General features: G+C 34.7%; 1 protein-coding gene across 1 annotated transcript in view; it reads right to left on the reverse strand.

Moving 5' to 3' along the window:
- The window catches only part of KIF11 (kinesin family member 11), a 37,904-nt gene that overhangs the window by 23,339 nt on the left and 1,880 nt on the right, over positions 1-12,685 (reverse strand). Inside the window, 8 exon segments of the mRNA XM_012723467.1 lie at positions 72-237; positions 3,470-3,712; positions 4,596-4,686; positions 7,266-7,390; positions 7,504-7,689; positions 9,047-9,125; positions 9,216-9,313; positions 9,537-9,669. Of these exon segments, the coding sequence (XP_012578921.1) occupies positions 72-237; positions 3,470-3,712; positions 4,596-4,686; positions 7,266-7,390; positions 7,504-7,689; positions 9,047-9,125; positions 9,216-9,313; positions 9,537-9,669 (1,121 nt within the window).

Consider the following 12,685-nt stretch of genomic DNA (forward strand, 5'->3'; position numbering starts at 1 on the left):
CCTTTTAACATATAAGATAATTTAAATCATTAGGGGGAAAAGCCTTGGCACTTTAAAAACTGTTTAACAGCTTCCTCTTTTATTTCTTTATTTTCACATTTGTCAAACAAGATTCTATTACTCGACAAAAAATTCACCTACCTTAATTAGAGCTTTTTTGGTGAGTTTCTGATTAACTTCAGGCTTATTCATTATGTTCTTTGCTCTATGAGCATACTCCAACGTGCTCAGAGTTTCCTGTGAAGAACCAAGAGGCCAATTACTGTAAATGTTTTATAATACAGCTAGATGAACTATCTTTTATTATTATTATTATTGAAGCAATATCAGTTTACATCACTATCTTGGTAGTACAGGTAAATACCTCTCCAAATATATGGTATCACACCATGCCCATCACTGAGTACCAATAGTCTCCCACTACAATCCATTGGATTCCCTGTACCCTCTTGCTCAACAACCCTTTCTGCACACACACTGATAACCTCAGTTCTATAGTCAGAATCTAAGGACTATTTATCTGTTCCTTTACTTTGTTCTTTTATTTAAATAGTATAACAGCAAACTTACAGAAACAGTACAGAAAATGGACAATAAAAACATGTAGCTACATGTAACACAACTCAGAAAGGTACAGTGAACGGATGGAATATACTGTATGACACAAATGCTACAAACACTGTTTATTTGCAATCAGTAAGAAATTTACTTTTTAAAAATATCCAGCTGCTGACGTTGTCCAGAAATATTTAACAGGTTTATTTCTCTTAATTGTTATAAAGTCGAACCACTAAAAGTTGTTCACTGAAACATTTTCACTTGCATGAATGTGTTATGTCACCACATTTATATTAAAAATCCACACACAAATGAAGATAGAAGAACTTAAAAAAATCTGATTTCTGCACCTTATTTTTCCATTTACAGCCATATATTACTTAGGACCTTTTGACCCCGTGGATAAAAAATATCTAACAAGCCCTCCCTCGTGGCACAAGGGGTTAAGTCTCAACACTATGAAGTTATCTGCAGCCACTGCAGCACCAGTTCAATCCCCAGCTAGGGACCTAACACACATAGTGCAACAGACCTCTCCTGTCTTGCCTGATGCTCCCCTCAGTAGTGTTTTTCAGGAATCCACCTGTTGTGCTTCCCACTCTAGCTCTGGTGAATCCTCTAACTTCTCCCCGTCTCTCACCTCTGGCTTATACTCTAGTTCTTGGATGTATAAATAAAGTAAATCTTAAACTATCTAACACATTCAGAACTACCAATAAAGGAAAAAAAGAAGTTTCTTTTTGAAATGAGATGCTTCTCATGATTGTGGATTCTTATAAATGTTCTTCACACATGCAGCATGCAAGCTGGCCATCTTTGGGCATAATTGTTATATATTTCACATGGAAAGCAGTTTAGTGTCAATAAAATGGTGAGCCAGGCAGGTTTCATCTGGCTCCTGAAAAGCACCAATAGTTGTTTAGAATAAGTTCAGCAGACTTCTGGTAAGATCTAATTTTATGGAGTGACACAGTGTTGGGGCTGTAACAATCTGCTTTCTTCACCCCTGTGCACGCTTGTATGTGGCTTTATAGAAGCCATGGTGAAAAGCCCTCTGACTTGCTTCTCTTGTGGTCGAAACCCAGATACCTAGAGATACACTGGCAGTAAAAGTAATGACAACTGTGAACATTGCTTTGTTTCTTTATAGTCTATGCGAGTAAAATCATTCAATATTTGCCTTCTGATTTATTTCACTTAGAATAATTCCTTCTATGTTGTCATAAATGGCAGTATTTTATCTTTTCATAACAGAGTAATATACCCTCGTTCTCACTCTATATAGATATATTTATATATTCTATAATCTATATTTCACATCTCCTTTATTCAAATATCAGTGGATGGGCGCATAGCCTGTTTCTATATCTTGGTTATAATAAGTAGTGCTGCAATAAACAAAGGGATCTTTTCAAAGTAATGGTTTTATTTTCTTCAAATAATGTTTTCATATTCAACAATTCTGTTTAGAAATGTAACTGCTAGATCATATGGTTGATATATTTTTAGTTTTTGAGGAACTTCCATACCATTTTCCATAGGGATTGCACAAAATTACATTCCCACCAACAGTATCTGAGGGTTTTTTCTTCTTTTCCTTCACCTTCACCAACATTTGTTTCTAGTCTTATTGATATAGGCCATTCTCATAAAAGTGAGGTGGGTATCTCACTGTGCTTTTGATTTGTATTTTCCTAATAGTAAGGGAAGATGATAATCTTTTTTATCTATTTTTATATATGTATTCTTTTTGGAAAATTGTGTATTAACTTTTTTTATAAGAATTTAGTTATGCATACAGAACTGGGTTATAGGCCAGAGGTGCGGGGTCAATGAAAGGACTCACCAGAGACAGAGTGGGGAGCAGAGCAGGCAGACTGAGGGGAGCAGTGGGTGGGTCAGGAGAGGTCTGCTACACCATGTAGGTTCGCCACCTAGCTGGGGATAGAACTTGTGCAGAAGTGGCTAAGAGTTTCACAATGCCATGCTTTAACCTGTTGTGACATCAGGGAGGTCTATTAATATCTTTAGCCCATTTTTTGATTGGGTTATTTGGGGGTTTATTTGTTTTTAATTGTATGAGTTCTTTATATATTTTGGATATGAATCTCTTGTTCAATGTATGATATGCAAATATTTTTTCCTGTTCAGTCTATTCCTTTTAATGCATTTCTTACACTGTGCTGATACTTTTTAGTTTGATGTTATTTTCATTAATTTTTTTCCACTTGCTGAAGCTGAGTACTCAAAAATATCTCTAAAGTATGTAGTGTCAATGTTTTCTTGTATGCACTTTATGGTTTCACATCTTACATCTTTGGATGTAACATACTTTGACTTAATTTTTGTGTATCGTTTGAAATAATGGTTTAGGTTTCATTTCTTTGCATGTAGCTGCCCAATTTCCCCAACAATGTTGAAGAAAGTTTCTTTTCTCCAACAAATTGGAATAGTAGAACTCCTATGACACAGCATTCAGAGGCTCTCTACAACACTAGTATTCACTTGACCTTTTCGCTTGATCTGCTTCATATTCCTCAGTTAAATCGTACCCCATACAAATATCCACTATTAATGACCATCGCAATTTTCTTTGCAGAACCATGTGAAGTTATTTATTAACAGGCTTTTTAGGATTAAAAACTCTACCCAATGTACACAAATACTGAATCATTATGTCATACCATTGAAATTAGTGTTATGTGTCAATTATACCTCAATAAAAAGAGAAAAGATTTTAAAACTCTGCTAGGAAGGAAAAGACAATTTTTCAGTAGCATTCTATGTCCATATACAATGTCTGAATTCTTTTACTATCATATACAATTACAAATAACACACTTTTAAAATAAATGATAGCTAAATAAGAACTATGATTACTATGCTTGCAGATACCTTTTGAAAGGTTTACCTCAAGATTGAGAGATGCAGGAGAAATTGTTGCAATTATAGATGTTCTGGTACGTCCTCCAAGAGAATCCTGGAGAATTCTAGTTAGCTTAGATTCTCGATAAGGAACATGAGGTGTTCTTTCTACAAGAGCAGTAATAACCCTCCCCAAAGTCAGCAGAGATTGATTGATATTTCCAGCTTCCCGAGCTCTCTTGTCAACTGCTCCAGAACGACCAATGTTTTCACTTCCTGCAAGATCGACCTTGAATTTTAAAAATAAAAGTAAGTTGTCAGTCTACCAGATTTACACTTGAAGACTTTCATTCTCATATTAATATATTAAATAACCAGTAAAGTAGTGTTATACAACAACACACTACAAAGCTAATAACTTAGTGACTATAAAAAATATCTAGAGGCACAACATTTCAAGCTATACTATGAGATGATCAAGATCAAACTGGAATTCCTATAATATAGCAATTCTATTTCTATGTATAAGTAATCTGAAGAAAATAAAATCATTATTTCAAAGAGATTATTTATTTGTATCCCCAAGTTCACTGCATTATTCACAATAGCCAAGATATGGAAACAGCTAAATGTCTGTTGATGGGTGAATGGATAAAGAAAATGTTAGACACACACAATTTTCAGCCATGAGAAAAGGAAATCCTTTGCTTTGCAATAAGAATGAAGACATGCTAAGTGAGATAAACCAGACAGAGAAAGACAAATACAGTATGATGTCTCTTATATGTAGAATTTGAGGGGAATGATGGGACTCATAGAAACAAATGTAGAATGATTGCTGGAGGGGGGCTGAGGTAAGGGAGATGTGAGGATGCTGGTTAAAGGGTACAAGTCTTCAGTAATAAAATGAGTAAGTCCTGAGGATTTAATGTAGTATGAACTCTAGTTAGTAATGCCATAATGAAACTTGATAAGAAGAAATTTTAAGTGTCCTCATCCTAAAACAGGTACTATGTGAGGTGATGGATGCGTTAATCTGACTAGGGTGATTATTTCACAAACTATACATAAATCAGTATGGTATATACATTAAATATGTAATTTTATTTATTATTTATACCGCAATAAAGCTAGAGGGGAAAACAAAAACTGATATTAAGGTATATGCTTACCAAGTTCAACTTTCCAATTTTAACAAGCTCCTCTCCATCAATTGTAGTTTCTTTCATATGTATTGTAACAGAGAAAACTGAATGGGAACGACTAGAAAACAGATCAAGTTGCCCAGTCATTAAAATAAAAAACATTGTAAGCTTTCTGTAACAAAATATTAAAAACAGTACAGATCTAAATCCACAAGGACAGATAGTGTCAAAAGGGAGATACACTAAGATTTTAGAAGATAAGCAGTAGATAGAGTTATTTAGGTTTTTGATTTTTAACACTTGCTTCCTGCAGAGGTGGCCCTGATAAGAAGCCATCTGAAAGAACCTTTACAGAGTTAGGAACCAGAATCCTCAGGCATCTCTAAAAGCTAAATATGGAATGGGATGAGGTTGGGACATTTGAGTGGTATGTTAGAGAGGAAGACTTTTGACCAATCTTCTTATTCATAAGAACCACTTTAAATGTCATTGCCCTGAATTCAAACAGCAACAAGCAAGTCATCAGATTATTTCCCCTCAACATCACTTGGTTTAAAAGTATATTGCTCTGTTTTGAGAATACCATCAGAAATAGGTTATTCCTCTCCCTCCAAAAACAGAAATAGTAAATAACAGTAATAACATTACAAGATAATGTTTGCTACACTATGTGTACCAAAGTGTATCCCAAGCTATACCCTCACAATCAGGGTTTTTTTCTGAGGGAAATAAAAATAACATGGACAACTAAAGACCAATGACATCTGGTAAACATCATTATGGTTGTTAGTGTCACTGATGGTGATGAGAGTTAAGTAATAATTAATTTTTCTTATTTCTAAGTATGAAATTTTTTTAAGTATCATTTTCATAAAAGATTACTTAAACTATTTTAAACCATATAAAAGGGGAAGGGCAGAAGGAAAATTATGAACATTAACTATAGTTCAAAATTATAATATTCATCTCAAGTTTTCCTACCATTGTTTACCATTCCTAACCTAGGATTTTGGAATTAATGCAGTAATATAAAAGCCAACTTGGATTTTGAAAAACTGAATTGCATTTTCTTTCTCTTTATTACATACATCCATAAAAAGAGGTCTTTACTACAATCTGCTGTCATTTGCGACAACATGCATGTACCTATAGGACGTCATTCTAAGATAAATCAGACAGAAAGATAAGTACTATATGATCTTATTTATGTGTAGACTGGGGGTGGGGGTGGGGGAGTCAAACTCATAGAAAGCAGAATGATTTTATATTTCAGAGGAAGGTATTTAGAGGAAAAAAAAATTTACTAATCTTAAATTCATTCTTCCCAATTCCATATGAAATTAAGTTACAAACGAATAATAAAATATTTCCTTCTTACTGCTATAATTGGCTTATATCAGTTTTTTAAAAAGGAAATCTATTATAGTGAAAACTTTACTATAATTTTGAAATTATCATAATCACTTAATATCAATTACTTCCATATTCTTCCTCTTTCTTTAAATATATACATATTTTACACAGTTGTAATTATAATTGTTATAGTATATTATAGAAATTTCCAACTAAAAAGGGGCAAAGAATGAGATGTACCCCTAATGATCATTTTATAAATGGGAAAAGTGACTTTTTTTAACCTAACATCACAATATTTAGCTAACTGCAGAACCAAAATCAAACACAAATATCTAACTCTATTATACTTGATGTTTACTTAAAAGACCAAAGAGGCCCTCCCTGGTGGCACAGTGGGTTAAAACACAGCATTAGAAGCTAAACCACTTCCACATGAGTTCGATCCTGGCCCTGGAGGTGACCCACATCGTGCAGCAGACCTCTCCTGACCCGCCCACTGCTCCCCTCAGCAGTGTACTCTGTCAATCAACCTGTTCTGCTCCCCACTCTGTCTCTGGTGAATCCTCCCACTGCCCCTGCTTCTCTGGCATGTACCCCCGTTCTGTATGCATAAGGAAATAAATCTTAAAAAAAAAAAGACTTGCAGAAAAAAGTGACCTCTGATTGGTAAACTGCATTTCTAAGATAAGGGAGTCATCTGATATGGGTACTAACAAATATGCCATTTCTCCCTTTGAAAGGCAATGTTAGAGACTATCTCCTTAAATTCATTAATATTAAGCCTAAAAAAAAAAAAGATCATGTTGTACAACCTAAATATATATAACTTTCGTCAACAGTACCTCATTAAAGCTGTGAGAGAGGGGGAGAAAGGAGAATGAAGTCATTTGACTTCTAAACCTAATTCAACCAGGGGTTTCAAAGACTGTCCTAAGTGTTCACAAGGGCTTCGGAAAAGTATTCAAGGAAAACCTTCAGAAGCTGAGGGAAGTAAGCCTCTAAGCATTCTATCCCAAAATCAACTACAGCAGCTACATTTTAACCTGAGGTCCCATGTATAATTTCTATTTGGGGGGGTGGAAGGAGGGAGGGGAGGGGAAGAGCTTTTTCTACTTAAAAACACTTAGTATTTTTGTTCTAATTGAAAACTTGTTTTTATTCTTTTTTCAACATTCTCCCAATATTGGTGCTCTCCATATAAACCACAATGACTAAGGCATGCAATCTAGCATACAATCTATTTATGACCCACATACTTTGACCCACTCCAATTTGATTTCCCCCAAGTTTATAATTCTTACAAAGAAAATGGGGCTGCGGGAGAGACTGTGGCTTTCTTACCTAGAGTATGCATTCATCAAAGTTGCTGCAGTAGTCCTCTTTGCTGCCCCCTTCTCTAAAATTTGATAGACTTCATCCTTGTTGTGTACTGTAATTTCTTCTAAACCTTTAATTATTACTCCCCTCTGACCAAATATCAAAAAAGCATTCATTAGATTGGCTTTAAAAAAGTATACTGACACTTCAAATCATCACAAATTATCATTTGGAAACATTTCATTCTCAAAGACTGAGTTACCTTGTTACGAGGATCATCAAACATCTGTAGTCTCTCAGAAACATCAGAAGATGGATTAAGGAGATCAAAAAGTTCTTCATTATAGATTTCCAACAGAGATACTTTAACTGAGAATTCAGTACCATTATCAGTAAGTTTCTCAAAAATTTGATGAAGTGTACGTGGAATTATACCAGCCAAGGGATCCTGAAATTGTATTAGTAAGGGTTAAAGCAGAGGAAGAATGCTATTTACTGTGGCAGCTAATGTACACATAACAAGGGCCTCCTTTACCACATATTTAATTAAACATTATAATACATTTAAACTTAAGTGTGCCAAAACCAGTTTTAAAAAAAGAAACTAAATGTTTGAGAACTCATTTACAACAGTCTATTCAGAAATAATTATTCTTCTTTTTCATACCTTCCACAAATCTATCAGGTACTTCATGTCAGGCACTTTATCCTAAGATTACACAGAAACCAGTTGAGGAGGGCCATCCTGGTGGGCATAAGGCTGAGATATCAGCACTGTATCACCATGGCCTGCATTCAATTCCCAGCCAGGAAGCTAACCTAAACATGGCACAGCAGACTTCTCCTGTCTCTCCTGCTGCTCCCCCTAACAGTGTATTTCAGTGAATCCACCTATTCTGTTGTCCACTTTGTCTCTGGTGAATCCTCTCACACCGTGCACCTCTGGCCTACATCCCAGTTCTATGCTAAATACATAAATAAATAAAACTTAAAAAAAAAAGAAAAAGCAACTGAACCAAGTTATTTAAAAAGCCAATTTCAATAATCCTTTCCAGCTTTCTTCATGAGAATACCACTATTTAAATCAACGTAGCTCTTCTCATATTATACTCCTTAATTCTGACATAAAACAGGGGTGTTTTTTATATATGTTAAGTATTCTTAACAAAATTGCTATGACTCTCTAAATTTTGATACTATACTATAAGCATACTCCATACCTAAGATTACAATTTTGTAACCTTATTTTCTATGTATAAAGTAAGCAAGTGCCTCAACTACTTATCCACTAGAAAAAACAATCTACATTCTCTTTATGTTAGTAATTTGGAAAACTAACTTAGTCTTAAAATCATTTAAACACAAGATTTAATGGAAATCTTGATGAAATGTACTACGTGCTTTCTATAATATTCAACAATAGTTACCTATAATCACCTTAATTTCTTGAACACCAAGATCATCATGAAGAACTATATACTGCCTGAGGCTAGGCTAAATTTGAGGTTCATTCACTCACTACAAAGTCTTTCCTTCAAGCCTTACCCATACTCCACTTTCCACAATATTCTGTTGCAACTATTCAGTCCCAAATAGTCCTCTTTTTAACTTAACTGTACCATATGCATTGATCCTCTTTTCCAATGTTTCTTAACTGCAGGCCATACCATATACTTTAACAGTAGCTTATCCTAAAATCATGTTTAATATGGATACTCTAGTCTTTTCTATTTCAAGACAGGGGCATTTAACCAATTTTTATTTTAATCACTTAGTGATATAAATCTGTTACAAATAATAAGTACCTCTTCCCAAGTATATTCTTCATTAGGTGACCTTTCACCTTCCATTGTAAAGGTTTTTCCAGTGCCAGTTTGGCCATACCTGTCAAGATTAACAAAGACATTTAAGAAAAGACAAAGATCTAAACATCTAAGCTTCTGCACCAATTTTAAAAAATTGTGTTTCACTCACGCAAAAATAGTGCAATTATAGCCCATAATAACTTCATCTAGAATTGGACAAACGACACTTCGATAAACATCAATTTGTTTAGTAGATGCTCCAAAAACCTTAAAAAAAAAAAAAAAGGAGAAACATTAACAAAAAATCCCTAAAATTTTATATAATTTCTGTAACTTTAATCATTTTGTTTTTAATACTTACTCAACCCAATTGAAATTGAGTTAATTTGACAACTCAAAGACAACTTAAAACTGTATATTAGAACCTTGAAGAAATATATACTAGGATGACCTTACATTAATGTATAATAAAGAATTAAGAAGTAAATACCATATCAAAAGTATACGTTTTCCGTGAGCTCTTGTCATTCAATCCTCCAGTTCGAACACTAACTTCTTTTCGTGCATGATCGCATTCTACCACAGAAAGGGCGCTGGCTTTCCGCTCTGCTAAATTAAAAGGTCTGCAAAAAGAAATACACGAAATTATTCAAGGAATCTTAATTATTAGGTTACTGATGACTTTTCCATTAACTATTGTACTTTAGACAAGAACAATGTGAAGTTTTGACTACACTGGTGGTGGTGATAGGACATAAAAGGGCAATAAATATAACTAAGCCAAACAACTTTAAGGGTGTCAATTTCCATAGTAAAGTTAGGGCTTTTTTATTTTGAAATGTATGAAAAACATTACAATTCTGACAGCTTCTTGGAGTAGATGCTAACTTATAAAAATACAAAACTTATTTTTCAGAATTTCGTTTCTACTCTTCTTAGTATCTAATCAAGAGCTTGATATAGGAAAAAAATGCCAACTTTTTGTTCAAAATACTAACTTGCCAGTGAACAACTGGGAAAATTTAAAAAGCAGGTAAAAATAATCACCAGTATGTTACAGGCTATGTGCCAGGTACTCACTGTTTTAAATACTTTATATGTATTAACTTATTTGTCCTCACACTGAAGTCTAGTGGGTAACAGAGACAAACAACAACAACAACAAAAAAAAAAAAAACAAAAATGATTATAAGAGAAGTGAAGTTTAGAAAGAGTTATGTTAGATAGGGTGCTATAGGAACAAACAGCAAACATTTAATGTGGTCTTGCTAGAGCGGCAGGAAGTGTGAGTGAAGGAAAAGATTCTTAAGAAACCTCTTCCATAGTTATTTCTGCAGTAAGGTCTCTTGATCCAGTCTATTTGGGCCACATAGTCCTTTGTGCCTATTTCCTCACTTAAAAAATGGGGCTAAAAGTAGTACCAATGTCACAATGTAGGTAAAGATAATCCTTGCAGTTTACTACTTCCCCAGTGCCTACAATGATACTTAGCACACAGCAGTCATTCATCTATTCAACTATATTACTTAATAAATGCTATCCAATGGAGAATGATGAGAAAGCAAAAAAGAATTATAGTCCACAGAGTAGCATCCAAAAGATATCAACACAAATCTGAGCCAAAAGGAGAGAGATTTTGTTTTTTCCTTTTTTAAATTGAGGTAACAATTTATTGAGATATGTACAATTTCTCACCTAAGCAACTACACATTTTTCAACCTACCATCAAATGTCCAATCAAAAGAGGTGTATACCAATCTGAGTTCATCTCCCATTGAGTAACATATATTATAGAAGAAAATATCAAATACAAAATTATCTTTCCCCTCCCTACTAGACAAACCACACCTCACATCACCTGGTAATGGCACACTCTGTAGCATATTTGTGCCTTGTCAGAAGACAGGAATTTGAGATCCCAGGAAGTTTAACTCAACTCCCAGCTAATAAATGGTGAATCTGGCAGCTATCAAATGTACCTGAACCATACATAATGCACATAACCTATCAAATGTAGTATTAATAAAAGTTCCACAAAACCAACTTGCACTATGGTGAGCCAAGTGTATCTAGAAGAAGGAATTAAGCTCATGTGGTTAAAACATCTACAACTAGCCTATTATTCTTAGCATCCCTAAAATAACTTCTTACCTGAATGTGATTAAGTTATGTTACTAAATGAATACCATTCAAATTATTGAGACAAATAGGAAATTCACACAAATCACCATTCCGAAAAGTTACCTAAACTCCCAAAGTAGGACTTTATGAAGTATTTATACTACAGAATTATAGAGTATATAAATCCAGTATTTTCTTATTCATACTTCTCTACCTACAAATTGTAAGCTTTCTACCAATGACACTGGAAAACCCATTAATTTGTTGGCTACAGTTATAAAAATTCAAATAACTAAAATGATAAGGAAAAAAAAAGACAGAATTTTTTAAAAATCCGGTGCTGTTGAGAAGGGTTCACTTTGTTTGTTCATTCCACCTTTTCCAAGTACTTCCTATGTAATACTTTTAAAGACATTGAAGCTGTAACATTGAAGAAAACATGTTTTGTAAAAACCCTTATTTAGGTTCTTGTTCTTAGGGAGTTTTATCACAATGTGTGTAATATTCCTGGCAGGTGGAAGTAAGGGAAAGAAGACAATGCTCAAATAAATGTATTACATGTTGACAAATTGGAAGTGAAAATAAAGCATATTAAGAGAACAGAAAGTGATGATGGGTGAAGAGGGTGGGGAGAGAGTGAAAGAGATTGCTGCTATTACTATTTTAGAATAACCAAAAGGGTTCTCTAATATAGGTGATATTTCAACAGAATTGAAAAAGCAAAGGAGTTGGTCACAGTAGCAATAGCTATTTTAAGAAAAAGCTTCCCAGGAACATAGAAATTGAAAACACCAGGAATGAGTTTAAAAATGTGTTTACGGGCCTCCCTAGTGGTCTAAGGGGTTAAAGCTCAGCACTATGAAGCTACAGGCAGCCACTCTAGCAGGAGTTCCATCTCCATCCATGTAGCTAACATACTTGGCACAATAGACCTCTCCTGTCTCACCCACGGCTCCCCTCAGCAGTATATTTCAGTAAAGCCACCTGTTCTGCTCCCCCACTCTTTCTCTGGTGAATCCTCTCACCCTCCTGCATCACTGGCCTATATCCTAGCTTTTATATGCATAAATAAATAAATCTTAAAAATTTTTTTTTATTTTATTTATGCATACTGAACTGGGGTACAGGCCAGAGGTGCAGGGGCAGTGAGAGGATTCAGCAGAGAGAGTGGGGAGCAGAACAGATTGACAATGTACACTGCGGAAGGGAGCAGCAGGCGGGTCAGGAGAGGTCAGCTGCACCATGTGGATCACCTCTGGGGCAGGGATCGAACTCATGCTAAAGTGGCTTTAGCTTCTCAGTGCTGTGCTTTAACCCGTTGCGCCATCAAGGATGGCAAAAAAAACCCAAATATTTTAAAAAATAATGAAAATAAAATGTGTGTTTGCTTGCAGGGGGTTGGGTCAGAAAGATGGCCAGTAACTAGATAACATAGGTGTCTATAATCTTCAACCTTTAGGCCAAGTGTGGCTCTTGTCTTGCCAGAGATATAAGAATGGTTTTTATACTTTTAAAGGT

The sequence above is a fragment of the Condylura cristata genome, unplaced genomic scaffold, assembly GCF_000260355.1.
Source record: "Condylura cristata isolate star-nosed mole 26May11 unplaced genomic scaffold, ConCri1.0 scaffold00011, whole genome shotgun sequence".
Lineage (NCBI taxonomy): Eukaryota > Metazoa > Chordata > Mammalia > Eulipotyphla > Talpidae > Condylura > Condylura cristata.